Source organism: Zea mays, chromosome 8 (genome assembly GCF_902167145.1).
Source record: "Zea mays cultivar B73 chromosome 8, Zm-B73-REFERENCE-NAM-5.0, whole genome shotgun sequence".
In the NCBI taxonomy this organism is placed as follows: domain Eukaryota; kingdom Viridiplantae; phylum Streptophyta; class Magnoliopsida; order Poales; family Poaceae; genus Zea; species Zea mays.
In genome coordinates, this window is record NC_050103.1 from 143,296,962 (window position 1) to 143,317,314 (window position 20,353).

At 45.1% G+C, this 20,353-nt stretch overlaps 1 protein-coding gene across 1 annotated transcript; it reads right to left on the minus strand.

The window, feature by feature from the left end:
- Positions 1–3,454: 3,454 nt before the first annotated feature.
- Positions 3,455–6,701, minus strand: COAC1 (Mitochondrial carrier protein CoAc1). The gene is made up of 7 exons (NM_001138392.2): positions 5,699–6,701; positions 5,513–5,598; positions 5,217–5,427; positions 4,884–5,013; positions 4,258–4,442; positions 4,030–4,161; positions 3,455–3,795 (listed from the first exon to the last, which is right to left on the minus strand). The coding sequence occupies exons 1-7, from the start codon at positions 5,870–5,872 to the stop codon at positions 3,691–3,693; spliced, it is 1,023 nt and encodes a 340-aa protein (NP_001131864.2). The 5' UTR covers positions 5,873–6,701; the 3' UTR covers positions 3,455–3,690.
- Positions 6,702–20,353: the final 13,652 nt, after the last annotated feature.

Consider the following 20,353-nt stretch of genomic DNA (forward strand, 5'->3'; position numbering starts at 1 on the left):
CTCGCCCTCCTCTCCAGCAAGGATGATGAAGATCCTTGAAGCTGAGGGCGGAGCAGAGGTTGCAGCCCGGCTTGCTTCTCTCCACCATCGAACCGGTGGTCACCGTCCTGGGTGACCACTGGTGAGGGAATGCAGCCGGGCTGCCTGATGAAAATCCTTGAAGCTGAGCGACGGCTAAAGGGTGCCAACCTCAGCGAAGTCGCGCTCCTCCAACGGCAGCAAAAACGAAAGCAACATGGGTGCTCCCCATCCGGGGGCTCGGAAGGAGGAAGGGCGCAATGCATGAGGGGAGTGCGAAGGCGTGGCTACCACCCAGGGGGACGGTCCCTTTTTAAAGGCGACTCTCCCCACTCGCGTCCTCAGGCGTCGCCGACTAAATCTTCACCGACGTGCTCTAGGGTCCTCCCCCTACGACACGGGGGCTGGGTCCCACACGTCATGCAAGCTGGCCCAGGACAGAAGAAGCCAAACCGCCGCGCGCGGAGCGTGTAACCGCCCCGCGGTTACAAGCACTCCTCCACCTTCGCCTAAACCAGCGGGTGAAAGGGCAGACCGTCATGCAGGTGGCATGCAACTGCACCATGGGGACGCACCCTTTCGACTTCGACGCATCCAGCGTGGAGGGCCAGGCCCACACGTCATGTAACCGGCGCGCCGGTTACTACGTGCGAAAAACTGCACCGCCACTTGCGCCAGTACCGCGCCTTCTCGACTGTGGAACCGGTGCCGCGACTCGAGGCAACCCTGTGCATGGCCCAACAGTGCCAACCAAGCACATCGGTCATGGGTCAGTCAGCCGCGGGAGAAGGCGCGACAGTCGAAATGGCCAAAAGTGGGCCGGCAGTAATGGCGGTAGCATGCGGGCGGAAGCAGCAGTCAAATCGTCTGCAGGCTCACGTCCCCTCCTGGAGCAGCAGGGGAGCCCTCTCCCACGGTGTGAAGACGACGCGCCCGTGTTCCGTCCCTCGAACAACTCGCTCAACAACCGCTCTGCGAACCACCCGTCCCGTCGCATTAACTTCGCGGCAGGGCAAGCAACACCTTTGGCAGGCGAAGCGGGCGACGCTACACCTCCGCCATGATGACCGCGTCAAAAAAGGTGCGCCACGCTGTTTAAATTCATATCCTTTTCCTTCTCCCCTTTCTCTCTCTTGCTACAGGGACCGGGAAAGAGGATACTCCGAAAGGGATCCTTCTCCACGAAGGAAGCGGGCCCCGAGCCCTCCTACTGATCAGGGGTTCGAAGGCTGGCCCCTCGGAAGGGTTCGACAGCCGCCTCAGAGCACTCGAGCTCCACGCCCACTACTGATCAGAGGTTCGAAGGCTGGCCCCTCGGAAGGGTTCGATAGCCGCCTCAGAGCACTCGGGCTCCGCGCCCACTATTGATCAGGGGTTCGAAGGCTGGCCCCTCGAAGGGTTCGACAGCCGGCCCAGAACACGGAGAGCGAGGGATGACTCTGGGTACGTCCGATACATGGCCGAGGCTCGGGCTATGCTCTCGAGGTACCCTAGGACATTTCCGAGACCAGCAGGAGCGATTCTGTAACGGAATCCCATCAGAGGGAGGCATCGAGCCCTCGGACCCTATCAAACAGGACCGGGTCCGGCAAATCACCTGCAGGTACTTTTGGAGCGCGCCTCTAAGCCACTAGCCGACCCTTATCGAACGGGGCAAGGGCGTCCACTCGGATCACCCGTTAGCAACTCACTGGAAACACCATGTTCGGTGCCCCCCAGGGGCAACATGGCGCTTTCCCCCCCTCCTCCTTGCGGAAAGGCGACGAAGGGGCGTATGATAAAAGCCGAGTCAGTCCTTGATCGTCCTCTCGCTCTGTGCAGAGGCTCGGGGGCTGCTCTCGCAAACCTGGCTCCGGCCAAACCGTTGACAGCGTCAACAAACCAGCCCGAGAACTTGGAACCTGGCCATGCACCCGGGCTACGATCAGATCGCATGAGGGAACAACCAGACCGGCCGAGGCATCACGAAAGGCATTAAGACCTCAGAGGAGTCAAACCACTCCTCCGAGGCCTCGGAGGCTACACCCGGCGCGCGCACCCGCCGGAACAAAATGTAACCGAGAAAGGCCGGTCCCCTTGCAAAAAAGTGCGACAAAGCCTCCAAGCGAGTACCAACACTCCCTTCGAGGCTCGAGGGGGACCATAATTAGGGGTACCCCCAACACTCTTAAACTCGACTGGTAATCACTATCAGCACAAGCTGCAGAGCCTGATGGGCACAATTCAGGTCAAGGCTCCGTCCACTCAAGGGACGCGATCTCGCCTCACTCGAGCCTAGCCTCGGGCAGGAACAGTAGACCCAGGCGGATTCACGCCTCGCCCGAGGGCCTCCTCAAACAACGGGCACACCCTCGACTCGCCCGAGGCCTAGCTCGGACAGGCTTCGCAGTGAAGCAACCTTGGCCAGATCGCCTCGCCAACCGACCGTATCGCAGAAGCATTCAATGCAAGGATCGCCTGACACCTTATCCTGACGCGCGTTCCTCAGTCGACAGGGCCGAAGTGACCGCAGTCACTTTGCCCCTCCACTGACTGACCGGACAGGAAAACAGCGTCGCCTGCCCTACTCCGACTGTTGTGACACCCACCAGGGTGAGGCTGATAGCAGCCAAGTCCAGCCTCAGGCGCCACAGGAAGCTCCGCCTCGCCCGACCCCAAGGCTCGGCCTCAACCTCGACCTCGGGAGGAATCGCGTCCTTACCCGACCCCGGCCTCGGCCTCGGGAGGAGTCTCCGCCTCGCCCGACCTTGGGCTCTGACCGACCACGCCGCAGGGGGTACATCATTTCCCTACCCCTAGCTAGCTCAGGCTACGGGGGAACAAGACCGACGTCCCATCCAGGCTCGCCTCGGTGACAAGTAATGATGGCTCCCCGCGTGCGCCCATGACGACGACGGCTCTCAGCCCCTTATGGAAGTAAGGAGACGTCAGCAAGGTCCCGACAGCCCCGACAGCTGTGCTTCTACAGGGCTCAAGCGCTCCTCCGACGGCCACGACATCGCATGCACAGGGCTCTAGCACCTCTCCGACAGCCACGTTGGCATGTACATAGGGCTCTGGCTCCTCTCTGCCGAATACGTTAGCATATTGCTACACCCCCCATTGTACACCTGGACCCTCTCCTTACATCTATAAAAGGAAGGTACAGGGCCCTCGTACGAGGGGGTGGTCGCGCGGGACTCTCTCTCTCTCCCTCGCGAACGCTTGTAACCCCCTACTGCAAGCGCATCCACTCTGGCGCAGGACAACATGAAGCCGCGGTTTTCCCCTATTTGTGTTCCGTCTCGCGCCAACCCATCTGGGCTGGGGCACGCAGCGACAATTTACTCGTCGGTCCAGGGACCCCCGGGGTCGAAACGCCGACAAAATTATAATTATTAAAATAGAATTCAATTCCAACGAAACAAACAGGGCCTAAGGGTAATACTAATCTTTTATAGTTAATTTAAAGTGATCTTTAGGGGCGTCATTGTATTCATGGTTACATTACAAGCAGCATAATGGATGATACAAGCATCTCAACTTAATGTTACATGAATATAGCTATTTGACCAATATACAACACTCTCCACCCTATGCAATGGGATTCATAACAAGAATAACAATGTCACAACTCACAACCTAGAATTTCTTTAGTTCATCAGTCATAACACAAGGATGGCCAACATTGCTTCACTTGTTACCACCTGACGCATGGACTCTCTCTCGGGGAGGAACTCCAAGCAATGCCTTCATCATGTCGTATGTTGTGAAACCGATAGCTACTGAAGGGACAACCTGAAAAGTCCATGTGACAAGAAATAAAATATGAAGACCCATGTCTAATAATTGCAGCTAAGCAAAAGAAAACAAGGACCAACACAACATGAGTAGTAATTGTAACTAAGCGAAGGAAAACAAGGAGCAATCCAACAGAGCAAGTTATTTTTGCTTTTGCAAGCTACTCATTTTGAAATACTGATCCTCATTTTTCAAATTTTGTCTCCCTTAAGTTTTATCCTGGCTTATTACCTTGACATAGTTAAGGCTCAAGCCAGCAAAGAGTTGTCTCCACCCTTGGCACCGAATGATGAGCAAGAGACCCTGAAAAGTTCCTCTTATACGGAAGCCATCGCTCGAATTTTGAGACTGCTTGCTCTGAACCTGAAGGCAGAAAGTCTTGTGAGTAGTCAACAAACAGGAATCGCAGTCAAAATGAGATTTAACAGAGTATCAGTGCATGGAATACAAGAATTGCACCTGCATTTGTCTCCGGACAACATCCAGTGGATAAGTGAGGGTTTGTCCAAATAGACCAGCTAAAGCTCCACAAGAGAGCTTCAGTATAACAGAATCCTTGTAATCGTCTGGAACTTGAGATTTCAGATCTTCATATATGTAAAACTTCAAGCCAGCATATGGAAGAATACCAATAAGAGTTGGGCCTGAAATTCATTAAAAGAATCTTTAATCCTCCTCTCATGATATAATACGTAATACAGGCATCTCAATTAATGAAATTTAAACTAAAATTTGCAGGATATTCATATGGTAACTCATGTTAAACTAATATGTTTAAACCCTGGCAATAGTGTTTTCGTTCACCTATGGAACCAGCACTTGGCATTTAAAGTAACTAAACACCTTGTTTTCAGGAAAACCAAGAAAGAACTCAAGATGCCTATTTGGTATAAACCTAAACTGATACTTAGCATCAAGTTACACAGAAACAAAGGTGTGCACGTGTGAGCATTATCTGGCATGGAATGCTGGAAAGAAACAGGAAACGTTCATAGCCTCATACTGATAATAAGCCATAAACGATAGTACTACAGTCTACAAATCAAAGTGAATGAAATGAGACTGTATGAGAGGATAAGACGTACCTACTCCACGATACAAAGATCGTGCACCTCCTTCCTTGTAAACAGTCTTGAAAACATCTTTTATGCCATTATACGTTTGTTGTTGACCAGAATTTCCCAAAGCATTACCAGTTTGGCCAACATTTGAAACCTTGGAGCAACCATGATAAAATTAGTGTTAACAGTCGTGAGCCAATCATTGGTAATTCCATATATCAAAAGCCGACATGATGTAAACAACATATATTTGCTCAGAGAGTTGTTTCAGCAATACATCTATTGATCGAGACTCTTCACTACAATCAAAGAAACAAAATAAAAAAAATATGCCTCACTGATCATTGTAGACAGTACCTGGTATGCCAGCTTGGTCCTAGCCAAGTCTAATGGGTATGTACACAAAACTGCAGTACCACCAGCAGCAGAGCCAGCTAAAAGATCAACGACAGGCCCTGTACCTATTGATGAAGCAGAATTATTCAATATCCAGCACCTATACTGCTCATATGTCATGTAATGCAATGCTGCATATGGAACAATCCGAAGCACGCTTGCACCGTTCCCTCTGCATGGCCAATAACAGTGGATTGAGATCAATATACTTAATTCAGCAGTAAAAAAGCCTGAGGCATTTCTGCCATGCTACTCACTTGTAGAAGCCTCGAATTCCCTCGTATTGCCACAGCTTCCTCAAGGACTGGAGGATCCCGAGGGACTGGAAACCTTCAGTTCTTGTCTACATAGCAAATAGCAAATGTGCAGCAAGTGAGCTAAACATTATCATAAATTCATAACCACCACAAATACTGAAAATGATAGAATGGGAAGTTCAGAACCTGCAATAAGATCTTGACCCTCTCCAGTGGTGCTACCGCAGTCTTTGCAAATGCACCAGCAGCGCCGCCGGCGATAAGCTCCTTGGCATAGACCGGGAGCAAGTCCAAAGCGGAAGCATTAACTTGTGCAGCCGCTGAGGCCGAGGTGAAGGTGGATTCTTGTGAGGAACTCATCTCCCCAACGGCCGAGGATAATCAGGATTTGTGATATGTGCACTCCCCACCAGTACTGAATACTGATATGAGCATCAAACTAAACTAAGGGCAAGAGATATGTTTGCACAGACCGGAATATCCCCAAGAATATGTCCCCAAAACCGGCAATACAATATTTACTTTGCCTTCCCACCACTTGCATTAAGAGCACGGAAATAGTGATTAGAAGATAAGGTAGAATCAAGCAGAGCGATTGGATGTTAATTACCCAGGAACCCAACCTTTCCCTCCCGAGTGAAAAAGTGAAAGGCAAAAGGGGGGAAATCTAGCGTGAGCTGGATCCCCACCCAAGACAGGATTCACATCCCAAGAAGCAACAACTGTACACTCTTGTTACTGAAAAGCACAATACTGGCGTTAGCAGGAATCGATTTTCAGGCAGGCCAGTAACTCCGAAATCGTCCAAGGAGAGGAGTTATTTGGATTGGAGACGGGCGGATCCCGCAGGCCGCCTCTCCGCTCGCGATCGCAGGAGGGCGAACGACGACCCACTAGCCCATGGGCCTGCGGCTAGCTCCGGGAACGGAAGGCGAGAGCAGGAGCCTGCCCGCCGGGCGGCGAGATAGGGGCGAAGGCGGGTCGAGCGCGGACAGGTCCCTCGCATCCACCGAGTCGCTCCAAGGGACGGGGAGAAAAATACTCATCAATCGCTCGGAACTTGCGGGTTGCGAAGGGCGAAGAGGAGGGAAGACCCCTATAGAGGAGCCGGCGGTGGCGGCGGTGGCGGTGGCTGGGCGGCAGCAGATTGGATCCGACCGGTCCCGTGGAAGTGGTGGAAGAATCGCGACTCTCGTGGCGTTTGCTCTAGCGGGAAGCAGAGGGAGAGAGTTGATCAGTTTTGATGTGGTTCGTGGAGGAAGAGTCAGAGAGCGGTGGTGGCGTCACACGATTGGCGGTAGGTCTGCTGCAGCTGCCTCCTGCTGGCGCTGGCAATGGAAAGCAAGAGCCAAGAGGTGACTAGGTGAGTGAGTGCCACCACTTGGCCACGTGCGAAATGGTGATGACACCGTGCGTGTTTGGTTTACACCAAGTAATTCTAGTCTTTACAGTACACTATATACAAATCGTGCTATTAATAAAATATTCATGGATCCTTGATACTCCTACGTAGGTCTAGGGAAATAGTTTCATTAGGTTAACTTTTCTTCTAACCATTGAAAATGTAGATTGTTTATGTGCCCATAAAACCACGACTGCCTTTCTACATAGAAGGTTTCCGATAAGGCACATTATCCATAGATGTTTTTTATCTAAATCGATCAATAACCTCTAATAAATTCAAAACAACCATTTTAGAGCTGAATCTCTAAGACCTGTCCAGGAGGTTACCCATATAGTTACTAAAGCAATATTTTGCACTGTATATTATATTTTCGTAGAGTGAAGTTTGAAAAACGAGATGAAATATGAGATAGGATATGTAAGCTACTAGACATAGTCTAAGGCCAATGTCCGCGTGGGACGATATTGCCCAAAGAGTCACGGTCGATATCGCCTATTCCGGTCCAAGTGTAGTTTGTATCGCCTCGTACTCCAGATAGCGGTTAATCAGTCGGTACCGATCGGGATCGGTTGGTACCAATCATCAGCTACCACGTGTCATCTGTTAATTGGTCCACATTATTTTAATATCCAAAAAATAAAAACAAAAAATCTAAAAATACTTATAAATTATGTGACTTTTAGTTTTAAATAATACATATTTTTTATGTTTGATGAATTGTATCAATTTTATTTACGATTCATAAACTATGTAACTATATAATTTTTATTTGCTTAGCTATATACATATGAATTTTTATTTGGTAAAACCATGTGTTTAATTTCTAATAAGAACATGTAAAAAGCTGACATGACACTAAGGTGGCTAGAGCCTAATGGTAAAGGTGGTGAACTTGATCGTTATGATAGGTAAAGATCGATGATAGTAGATACAAACAAAACGATGACTGATGTGGCAGTAGATATAGCCTATTAGCGTCAGCCTAAGCATATTGACAAAATTTGCTTGAGCAATTTTAGTATATACTTAGGATTATACATACACATATCATACTAGCTAAGTTTGTATGTTCGAAGCAAACCTCAACCTTTCAAAGCGGGCTATTTTCATCCTTGAGCTTTCTTTGATTTCGTCCCTCAAATACAATTAGGGCCCGTTTGTTTCCTTGGAAATGAAACTCATTCCATAAATAACATTCTAGATATTAGATTCCTAAAGAAAGTAATTCCTTAGAATTTGAATCAATTCATTTTTTTGATACTAATGGAATTCTTTCCGCGAATCAAATTCAATATCCTGTTTGGATAGTTATATATGGAATTTACACATTTGGAGGGAAATAACCACATCAACTTATACACATTACATGTTAACTTGTACACAACAAAATGCACATGTTCCTTGCTGCTCGCATGTGCCTTGATGAGTCATATACATGTGCAATAGATTAGAGACTAGTTTTATCCCTACAATTTATCAAGAAACATGCATCACGAGAATACTAATAATAATGCAGATTTGTCTCAAATGTCTACATATCATTGGAACACATTACTTGCTACTCAACGTGATGTTCAATTCACTCAACATATACTAAGACAGCAACATCAAACACACCCAACAACAGTTCAATTCACCCAACCACAACTCGGTTCACTTTTTAAGTTGCTTCAGCAGCCATCTCTTCTTCAGGATCACTGGAAGTGCCAATGAGGACTCGTACTTGCGCGCATCACCTATTAAGATATCAAACAAGTCTAAAAATGTATCTTCATCTAACCCATATATCTCCTCCAATGTGCTAAAAGTTTCTTTTGATGTCGGCCCTTTTAGTGCTTCATCCCTAATAGCTTCAGTGAACTTGTCTAATTTCTCCGCCATCATTGAGGTGAAGGAATCACTGGACTGTTGCCTCTTCAAGCTTCTTGAGGTTGTTGATTAAGTAAGCTCTTTACCGGTTCCCTCTTCCTTACTCATATCTCTCGCACCATCAGCTGGGGTCTTTGCCGCTTCACCGGTTGCATGATCTTTCCCAAACACCAAGTTGATCGAGTTCCAGTATAAGACTGTCTTGTGTCTGTACCCATTAGCTTCTTTATTTTTCTGCAGAAAACAATTTGAGGTGAGCTCTAGATGATATCATGCATTATTGCCCAGTTTTACTGTAATAAGCCACAAACAAAATTTTGAATAGCAACAAGCAGCAGTAGCAAGCACCCATTTTTACTTTAGCGGTAATACAACAGAGCCACAGTTCTCTTTGTCGGAGATAAAAATCTAGCTGCTCGAAGTACAGTATCAGATCAACAAACAACAGTATGCAAGCCTTTATTTATTTCTTATTCGAATCCAAAAAGGATGACACCAAAAGAAGGAACCAACAAGAAAAAGAAAACAAACAACATCCAAGTTACAGAATCAGTTTGACTGCATTCACAAAGAAGATTATTCAACACACAGTTAGTCAGTGTTGCATGCACCCATTATTCCCAATCATAAACTACAGAACTAGTTTCGATAGAATAAATAAAAATAATACATGGATCACTCTTCAGGGGGCAAGCAACAGACAAGCCCTATATATGACAATAATGGCTTGCTCTTGGCTAGCAATTATGACAGCTAAGCATAGATGAATTGCCAACAAAGCATTGAAGCAGGTTGCATATCAAAGGACTAGGTAGGCATTATGGTCATCAACAAAAGTTACTGCTCTCAAAATACCAGATTTCGGATTTTCTCGAAAACCAACTTATTAAAGGGCACGTGCAAATTTCATATTTGACCATGTAGCTAATGCAGATTCAAATTCACTAATGCAATGCATTAACCTGCAGAAAAAAATAGAAAACCATCCTCATACCATTGATGATAGTGTAACAACAGAAAAAAATGAAACTTATAGCCACATAAGCCTCCCATTCAGAATCACTATCGACGGATATCTTGTTCTTGTTCTAATCCCAACCAAAGCCACTTGTTTCTAGCATACCATTGATGATAGTGTGGTGCTTGTCAAATGTCTTGTTCTTTGACATGATGTTGTCTTTTGTGATTTCCACATTGCACTTTTCTCGAACATTGATAGCAGTCGTGTAGACATGAGACTTCCACCCATTTCGGCATTTGTACCCTTGTTATAGTACTCCACGAATGTGTCAAGAAGTGCCTTGTCCATATCATCATTCTGAAAGTCACCTAGAGGGGGATGAATAGGCAAATCTGAAATTTATAAACTTTAAGCACAACTACAAGCCGGGGTTAGCGTTAGAAATAAAATCGAGTCCGAAAGAGAGGGCGAAAACAAATCACAAGCAAATGAAAGCGAATGACATGGTGATTTGTTTTACCGAGGTTCGATTCTTGCAAACCTACTCCCCGTTGAGGTGGTCACAAAGACCGGGTCTCTTTCAACCATTTCCCTCTCTCAAACGGTCACCTAGACCGAGTGAGCTTTTCTCCTTAATCAACGGGTCACTTAGACCCCTTACAAGGACCACCACAACTTGGTGTCTCTTGCTTGATTACAAGTTGCTTGAGAACAAGAATGAAGGAAGAAGAAAAGCGATCCAAGCGACAAGAACTCAAATGAACACAAACGTCTCTCTCTCACAAGCCACTAAGTCTTTGGAATGAGTTTGAGACTTGGAGAAGATTCGATCTTTTGTTTTATGTCTTGGAGTGAAGTCTAGAGCTCTTGTATTGAATGCAATGACTGAAAACTTGGATGCCTTGAAGTGTGGTGGTTGGGGGGTATTTATAGCCCCAACCACCAAAGTGGCCGTTGGGAGGCTGTCTGCCGACGGGCGCACCGGACAATCCGGTGCGCCACGGGACACTGTCCGGTGCGCCATCCACGTCACCCAACCGTTAGGGTTCGACCGTTAGAGCTCTGACAAGTGGGGCCACCAGACAGTCTGGTGGTGCACCGGACAGACACTGTTCACTATCCGGTGCGCCTTCTAGCGCCTGCTCTGACTTTTGTGCGCGCAGTCCGCACTGTTCACTGTTACTGTACACTTTTGCAGTCGACTGTTGGCGCTGTAGCCGTTACTCCGCTGGCACATCGGACAGTCCGATGAATTATAGCGGAGTGGTATTTCTAGAAACCCGAAGGTGGCGAGTTCGGAGTTGATCTCCCTGGTGCACCGGACAGTCCGGTGCGCCAGACCAGAGCAGCCTTCGGTTTTCTTTTGCTCCTTTCTTTTGAACCCTTTCTTGGACTTTTTATTGGTTTGTGTTGAACCTTTGGCACCTGTAGAACTTATAATCTAGAGCAAACTAGTTAGTCCAATTATTTGTGTTGGGCAATTTCAACCACCAAAATCATTTAGGAAAAGGTTTGAGCCTATTTCCCTTTCAATCTCCCCCTTTTTAGTGATTGATGCCAACACAAACCAAAGCAAATATACAGGTGCAGAATTGAACTAGTTTGCATAAGGTAAGTGCAAAGGTTGCTTGGAATTAAACCAATTTACATTTTCATAAGATATGCATGGATTGCTTTCTTCATTTTAACATTTTGGACCACGCTTGCACCACATGTTTTGTTTTTGCAAATAGTCAAAGGTTTATGAATAAGATTTCGAGAAGCATTTTCAAGATTTTAAATTTTTCTCCCCCTGTTTCAAATGTTTTTTCCTTTGACTAAAACAAAACTCCCCCTTAATGAAATTCTCCTCTTAGTGTTCAAGAGGGTTTTATCAATTGAAAGAAGATCAAATATTTTAGATACCAAATTTTTTGAAAAACTCCTCCTTAGAATATAGTTACCAATTGAGATAGAATTTCCTAGAGGAATACTTCTTTCAAAGATACCAATTGAAGAACATTTAAAAACTTAAACTTGTTTCGAAAAATTTTGAATTTGGCGTGGTGGTGCAGTCCTTTTACTTTGGGCTAATACTCTCTCCCCTTTGGCATTAATCGCCAAAAACGGAGACTTTAGAGCCCTGATTAAATTTCTCTCCCCCTTTGGCAAACAATATATGAGTGAAGGATTATACCAAAGTGAAGAGTGACGCGGAGTGACGTCGAAGGGTAATAATACGATGTTGTGGAGTGGAAGCCTTGTCTTCGCCGAAGACTCCTTTTCCCTTTCAATCTATGACTTAGCATAAGAATATTCTTGAAAACACATTAGTCATAGCACCTGAAAGAGATATGATCAAAGGTATATAATTGAGCTATGTGTGCAAAGTATCAATCAAAATTCCTAGAATCAAGAATGTTTAGCTCATTCCTAAGTTTGGTAAAGGTTTTCTCATCTAATGGTTTGGTAAAGATATCGGCTAATTGTTCTTTGGTGCTGACATAAGCAATCTCGATATCCCCCTTTGTTGGTGATCCCTCAAAAGTGATACCGAATGACTATGTGCTTAGTGCGGCTGTGCTCAACGGGATTATCCGCCATGCGGATTGCACTCTCATTATCACATAGGAGAGGAACTTTGGTTAATTTGTAGCCATAGTCCCTAAGGTTTTGCCTCATCCAAAGCAATTGCGCGCAACAATGGCCTACGACAATGTACTCGGCCTCGGCGGTAGAAAGAGCTACTGAGTTTTGTTTTGTTTGAAGCCCAAGACACCAGGGATCTTCCCAAGAACTGACAAGTCCCTGATGTGCTCTTTCTATCAATTTTACACCCTGCCCAATCAGCATCTGAATAACATATTAAATCAAAAGTGGATCCCTTGGGGTACCAAAGACCAAACTTAGGTGTATGAACTAAATATCTCAAGATTCTTTTCACGGCCCTAAGGTGAACTTCCTTAGGATCGGCTTGGAATCTTGCACATATGCATACGGAAAGCATAATGTCCGGTCGAGATGCACATAAATAGAGTAAGGATCCTATCATTGACCGGTATACCTTTTGATCTATGGATTTACCTCCCGTGTCGAGGTCGAGATGCCCATTAGTTCCCATGGGTGTCTTGATGGGCTTGGCATCCTTCATCCCAAACTTGGTGAGTATGTCTTGAATGTACTTCGTTTGGCTAATGAAGGTGCCCTCTTGGAGTTGCTTCACTTGGAATCCTAAGAAATACTTCAACTCCCCCATCATAGACATCTCGAACTTTTGAATCATGATCCTACTAAACTCTTCACAAGTGGATTTGTTAGTGGACCCAAATATGATATCATCAACATAAATTTGGCATACAAACAAATCATTTGCAATTCTTTTAGTAAAGAGAGTAGGATCGGCTTTTCCGACTTTGAAGCCATTAGCGATAAGGAAATCTCTTAGGCATTCATACCATCTTGGGGCTTGCTTGAGCCCATAAAGCGCCTTAGAGAGTTTATAAACATGATTAGGGTACTCACTATCTTTAAAACCAGGAGGTTGCTCAACATAGACCTCCTCTTTGATTAGTCCATTGAGGAAGGCACTTTTCACGTCCATTTGGTAAAGCTTAAAGTCATGGTAATTAGCATAGGCAAGTAATATACGAATTGACTCAAGCCTAGCTACGGGTGCATAGGTTTCACCGAAATCCAAACCTTCGACTTGTGAATAACCCTTGGCCACAAGTCGGGCTTTGTTCTTTGTCACCACACCATGCTCATCTTGCTTGTTGCGGAAAACCCATTTGGTTCCTACAACATTTTGGTTGGGACGTGGAACAAGATGTCATACCTCATTCCTCGTGAAGTTGTTGAGTTCCTCTTGCATTGCCAACACCCAATCTGAATCCCTTAATGCGTCTTCCACCCTGTATGGCTCAATAGAAGACATAAAGGAGTAATGTTCACAAAAATGAGCAACACGAGATCGAGTGGTTACCCCCTTATGAATATCACCGAGGATGGAGTTCACGGGGTGATCTCGTTGTATTGCTTGGTGGACTCTTGGGTGAGGCGGTCTTGGACCTTCATCATCTTCCTTGTCTTGATCATTGGCATCTCCCCCTTGATCATTGTCCTCCTCTTGAGGTGGCTCATCCTCTTGATCTTCATTTTCATCATCTTGAGCTTGATCCTGATCTTGAGTTGGTGGAGATGCTTGATTTGAAGATGATGGTTGATCTTGTGCTTGTGGAGGCTTTTCGGATTCTTTAGGACACACATCCCCAATGGACATGTTCCTTAGCGCGACGCATGGAGCCTCTTCATCATCTAACTCATCAAGATCAACTTGCTCTACTTGAGAGCCGTTAGTCTCATCAAACACAATGTCACAAGAAACTTTAACTAGTCCAGTGGACTTGTTAAAGACTCTATATGCCCTTGTGTTTGAATCGTAACCAAGTAAAAAGCCTTCTACAGCCTTAGGAGCAAATTTAGATTTTCTACCTCTTTTAATAAGAATAAAACATTTGCTACCAAAGACTCTAAAATATGAAACATTAGGCTTTTTACCGGTTAGGAATTCATATGATGTCTTCTTGAGGATTCGGTGAAGGTAGAGACGGTTGATGGCGTAGCAAGCGGTGTTGATTGCTTCAGCCCAAAACCGGTCCGAAGTCTTGTACTCATCAAGCATGGTCCTCACCAGGTCAAGTAGAGTTCTATTCTTCCCCTCCACTACACCATTTTGTTGTGGCGTGTAGGGAGAGGAGAACTCATGCTTGATGCCCTCCTCCTCAAGAAAGCCTTATATTTGTGAGTTCTTGAACTCCGTCCCATTGTCGCTTCTAATCTTTTTGATTCTCAATCCGAACTCATTTTGAGCCTGTCTCAAGAATACCTTTAATGTCTCTTGGGTTTGTGATTTTTCCTGCAAAAATAACACCCAAGTGAAGCGAGAATAGTCATCCACAATTACAATACAATACTTACTCCCGCCGATGCTTATGTAAGCTATCGGGTCGAATAGGTCCATGTGGAGTAGCTCAAGCGGCCTGTCGGTCGTCATGATGTTCTTGTGTAGATGATGAACACCAATTTGCTTCCCTGCTTGACATGCGCTACAAACCCTGTCTTTCTCAAAATGAACATTGGTTAGTCCCAAAATGTGTTCTCCCTTTAGAAGCTTGTGAAGATTCTTCATCCCAACATGGGCTTGTCGGCGATGCCAGAGCCAACCCATATTAGTCTTAGCAATTAAGCAAGTATCGAGTTCAGCTCTATTGAAATCAACTAAGTATAGCTGACCCTCGAGTACTCCCTTAAATGCTACTAAATCATCACTTCTTCTAAAGACAGTAACACCTATATCCGTAAAAAAGACAATTGTAGCCCATTTTACATAATTGAGAAACTGAAAGCAAGTTGTAATCTAAAGAATCTACAAGAGAAACATTGGAAATAGAATGGTCAGGTGATATAGCAATTTTACCAAGTCCTTTGACCAAACCTTGATTTCCATCCCCGAATGTGATAGCTCTTTGGGGATCATGGTTTTTCTCATAGGAGGAGAACATCCTTTTCTCCCCTGTCATGTGGTTTGTGCACCCGCTATCAATGATCCAACTTGAGCTCCCGGATGCATAAACCTACAAAACAAGTTTAGGCCTTGTTCTTAGGTACCCAAACGGTCTTGGGTCCTTTGACATTAGAAACAAGCACCTTGGGTACCCAAACACAAGTCTTTGACCCCTTGTGTTTGGCCCCAACATATTTGGCAACTACTTTGCCTGATTTGTTAGTTAAAACATATGAAGCATCAAAAGTCTTAAATGAAATAATAGGCTCATTTGATGCAATATGAGTTTTCTTTTTAGGCAATTTAACATGAGTGGATTGCCTAGAACTAGATGCCTCACACTTATACATAAAAGCATGATGAGAGCAAGAGTGAGACTTCCTAGAATGAATTCTCCTAATTTTGTGCTCAGGATAACCAGCAGGATACAAAATGTAACCCTCATTATCTTGAGCCATGGGAGCATTGCCCTTAACAAAGTTAGACAATTTCTTAGGGGCATTAAGCTTGACATTGTCTCCCTGTTGGAAGCCAATGCCATCCTTAATGCCTAGGCGTCTTCCACTATAGAGCATGCTTCTAGCAAATTTAAATTTTTCATTTTCTAAGTCATGCTCATTAATCTTAGCACTAAGTTGAGCTATGTGATCATTTTGTTGTTTAATTAAAGCTAGGTAATCATGAATAACATCAACATTAATATCTCTACATCTAGTGCAAATAGTAACATGCTCAATGGTAGATGTAGAGGGTTTGCAAACATTTAATTCATCAATCTTAGCATGTAAAATAACATTCTCATTCTTAAGATTGAAAATAGAAGTATTGCAAACATTTAAATCTTTAGCCTTAGCAATTACTTTTTCATTCTCAATTTTAAGGCTAGAGAGTGATGCATTCAACTTGTCAATCTTAGTAATCAAACTAGCTTTATCATTTCTAAGACTAACAATTGAATCATCACAAACATCTAACTTCTCAACCTTAACAATTAACTTTGCATTTTCATTTCTAAGGTTTGAGATAATATCATGGCAAGTGCTTAGCTCACTAGTCAATTTTTCACACTTCTCTACTTCCTGAGCATAAGCATTTTTAACCTTAACATGCTTCTTGTTCTCCTTAATAAGGAAGTACTCTTGGCTATCCAAGAGTTCATCCTTCTCATGAATAGCACCTATCAATTCATTTAATTTTTCCTTTTGTTACATGTTTATGTTGGCAAAAAGGACAAGCAAATTATCTTCATCATCACTAGAGTTTTCCTCATCACTAGATGTTGCATATTTAGTGGAGGCTCTAGATTTTACCTTCTTTTTGCCGTCCTTTGCCATGAGGCACTTGTGGCCGACGTTGGGGAAGAGGAGACCCTTGTTGATGGTGATGTTTGCGACGTCCTCGTCGGAGGAGGAGTCGGCGGAGCTCTCATTGGAGTCCCACTCCCGGCAAACATGGGCATCGCCGCCCTTCTTCTTGTAGTATCTCTTCTTCTCCTTCTTCTTTCCCCTCTTGTCGTCGCCCCTGTCACTATCACTTGATAATGGACATTTAGCAATAAAGTGACCGGGCTTACCATATTTGTAGCAAACCTTCTTGGAACAGGACTTGTAGTCTCTCCCCTTCCTTTGCTTGAGGATTTGGCGAAAGCTTTTGATGATTAAAGTCATCTCCTCATTGTCGAGCTTGGAGGCGTCGATGGGGAGCCTACTTGACGTAGATTCTTCTTTCTTCTCCTCCGTCGCTTTGAATGCGACGGGTTGTACCTCAGGTGTGGAGGTGGTGCCTCGCTCGATGATTTGTTTGGAGCCTTTGATCATCAACTCAAAGCTCACAAACTTCCCTATAACCTCCTCGGGAGACATTAGCTTGTATCTAGGATCACCACGAATTAATTGAACTTGTGTAGGATTAAGAAATACAAGTGATCTTAGAATAACCTTCACCATTTCATGGTCATCCCATTTGGTGCTCCCGACGTTGCGCACTTGGTTCATCAAGGTCTTTAGCCGGTTGTACATGGTTTGTGGCTCCTCTCCTTGGTTGAGCATAAATCGACCGAGCTCCTGAAAGCTCTCTTGTGGGTTTTGGTGTTTAGATGACAACCCAATAAAGGACTAACAAGTGTGCTAAGTGTTGAACAGGTGCTTAATGCAAAGCTAACAGGGTTCAACACAAGTGAACAAGTGTGATGGTCCAAAGACTAGATCATCTATAGATAATGGACATCACAAGTAAGATGGGCATTGCTTAAGTGAGACTCGATATGCGTAGCTCAGAGATAACCGATCAAGCCAAGGATGGAGGCAAGAAGAGATTCGAGGTACCGAGTGCACGGGAGAAGGTCAAGGAGACCAGGAACCCAAAGCCAGGGGTGAAGAAGAAGACTTGCAAAGTCAAGGTTGATCGAGTTAAGAAGAGTTATGGTGCATCAAGGATCACTACATAAGGACATGACTTACAACCAATGAGGTAACATCTACAATTATGTGGTGTAAGTCATAAAGCTCAAGATTAAGCTCTAGAAGTGAACAAGGTATGTTTCTGGACTCAATGAATTGCTTTGTTCACTAACATGGTTATCTGAGTGCTAGAAATAGTGCCAAGAAAAGAAGAAAAGAGTTGGAGAAGGTATGACTTTGTATAGCCAAAACCAGCACCAGCCTGGCACACCGGACTGTCCGGTGGTGCACCGGACAATGTCCGGTGCTCCAGGCTGGCTCGACGTCAACTATGCGCTCTCGGGAAAAGAGAAAGGCGACGTGGCTAAAATTCACCGGACTGTCCAGTGAGCCAACGGCGCCCGCGCCAACGGTTGGCACCGCAATCAGCGGGCGACGCGTGGCCTGAGCCAACGGTTAGTTGGCGCACCAGACTGTCCGGTGTGCACCGGACAGTGTCTGGTGAGCCAAGAGGACCGTTGCTCCAACGGTCAGCTGAGCCCGGTATGGAAGGAGATCGCGCACCGGACAAGCTACAGGACCTGTTTGGTGGTGCACCGGACTGTCCGGTGCGCCACCCGACAGAAGGCAAGGATTGCCTTCCAAAAGGAATTCCAACGGCTCCTAGGCCCCTTGGGACTATAAAAGGGACCCCTAGGCGCCTCAAACAAACAGAAGAGAAGCCAACAATTGTATACATCATTTGAATCAATTCTCTCTCTCCCTCTCGTGTATATCTCTCTAGTTTGTGTAGAGGCAAAGCTATAAGCCTTTAGAGAGTGGAGAAGTGCTGCTGAGAGCTAGAGCAAAGTCTTGAGCGTATTGTTACTCTGCCGGAGTGCTGTCAAGAAGACTGTAAGCAGCCACGGCGTTGTTGTAACCAATATCAACATAGTGGAAGACTCTATCTGTCATACTGACAGATCTGAGCAAACGGAGGAAGGAGTTGAAATAGACTCCAAGCACAGGTGTGGCTAACTCCAACGAGGACTAGGCAAGCATTTCAGGCTTGGCCGAACCTCGGGATAAATCCCTGCGTCTGTGTGCTCTGCTCTGTGCTGTGTGCTGATTCTCTATCTTTCTTACTCTTTATATCTGCACTTCAATACTTATTTGTGGTACAAGTTATATTTGAAGTACAGGGCATTTTAAGACAGGATCTTCTATTCCGCTGCAACCTACTCGAAGGGTTTTTCATTCCACTGCGATCCAGCCTTCGAGTAGAGTAAGAATTTAAGTTTTAAAGTGATAATTATTATTCGCCTATTCACCCCCCTCTAGACGACATCCAGATCCTGTTCCCGGACATAGGGAACTTTCAATTGTTATCGGAGCTAGGCCTCTCCAGTGTGGGCTTAGCCGTCTGGAGATGATGATGTCGTCACAAGAGGTAACTCTAGAACTTCTTCTAGGCGATGGTTCTAATTACAAATCTTGGTCTGTCTCTATTTATAATGCTTTCATGCATATTGATCCTGATTTGAGATAGGTCTTTAGTAGAAGTATTTTTCCCTCTGATATTAGTAAAAATCCTTCTAATGCTGAACTAAGATGTCTATCTCTCAATCACCATGCTTGCAACATCTTAGTTGACTCTCTTTCTAGAGGTGCTTATTTTGCCATCATGAGTAGTTATAGTGATCTATTTGTTGATGCTCATGATCTATGGACTAGAATTAAAATAAAATATTTTGAGTCCAATTTTACTACTTCTACTCCCTATGTTGCTTGTGGTACTAACCTCTCAAAGGGAGAAGAAAAACGATGGCAACCAAACGATGAATCCACTTCACTGACAGGTGTGTCTCCCACTAGTTATAAATGTCTTATTGCTAACAATGATAGTGGAGATTGAAGCGATAATGAGGAGGAATATGAGGATGATAGCGAGGATGAGTCTTTGTCACACCCGGGTTTTAGGGGTCCAAAGCCCGGGCGTAAACATAATCACCAGGTGTGCTGGGACCAAGTCTCACACATATGATGAATCATGGCACAGGATCGAATGTCACATCTTTACTATATAATAAGAGTTCTATACAAAATAAATAAATAAATAATTACATTATAAGGAGACAACGGTCCAGCAACCCAAAGTTGACTGGGAGACGACGGCCTAGATCTCTCTCACGAACTCATCGCAGCATCCTCCATGCGCCTCATCCTGCGGTACCTGTTCTTGACCTGTGGGGGGGTGTGAGACAGCAAGAGTGAGCTCACATACGTTCATCGCTCAACAAGTTGTGGGGAATAATGTGCATGAACTCGCCAAAGGTGGGAGCTCATGTGAAGTGTAAGGCTTACCAAAGAGGATGGTTGAAGCTGAGCATTGCTTTTAAAGTTGTCAAAATTTTATTAGCAATTACTAAGTATAAGTAAATACCAGCCCAATTAAATAGTAGAACAAAAGTAACAACCTCACCTGCGATGCAATGCATATGACAAATTGAGTTTAAGTTCCATAATTTAATCATGTGAGTGTCTGAGCCGCTCATGACCGTGAGCACGGCTAGTATACCAGTTTTACACTCTGCAGAGGTTGCGCATCTTTACCCACAAGTCATGTTACCCATCTGCCAAGGGATCGCGACTTCCCATACACCTCTACTGAGGAGGCGAGGCAGGG

Bases quoted from the DNA above. Each gene is read 5' to 3' on its own strand.
- COAC1 (NM_001138392.2), bottom strand. From the start codon at position 5,872: ATGAGTTCCTCACAAGAATCCACCTTCACCTCGGCCTCAGCGGCTGCA. The intron at 4,443-4,883 runs GTACGTCTTATC...AATGAATTTCAG, and splicing joins ATCTTTGTATCGTGGAGTAG to GCCCAACTCTTATTGGTATT. The intron at 4,162-4,257 runs GTGCAATTCTTG...TTCTGCCTTCAG, and splicing joins TTGTCCGGAGACAAATGCAG to GTTCAGAGCAAGCAGTCTCA.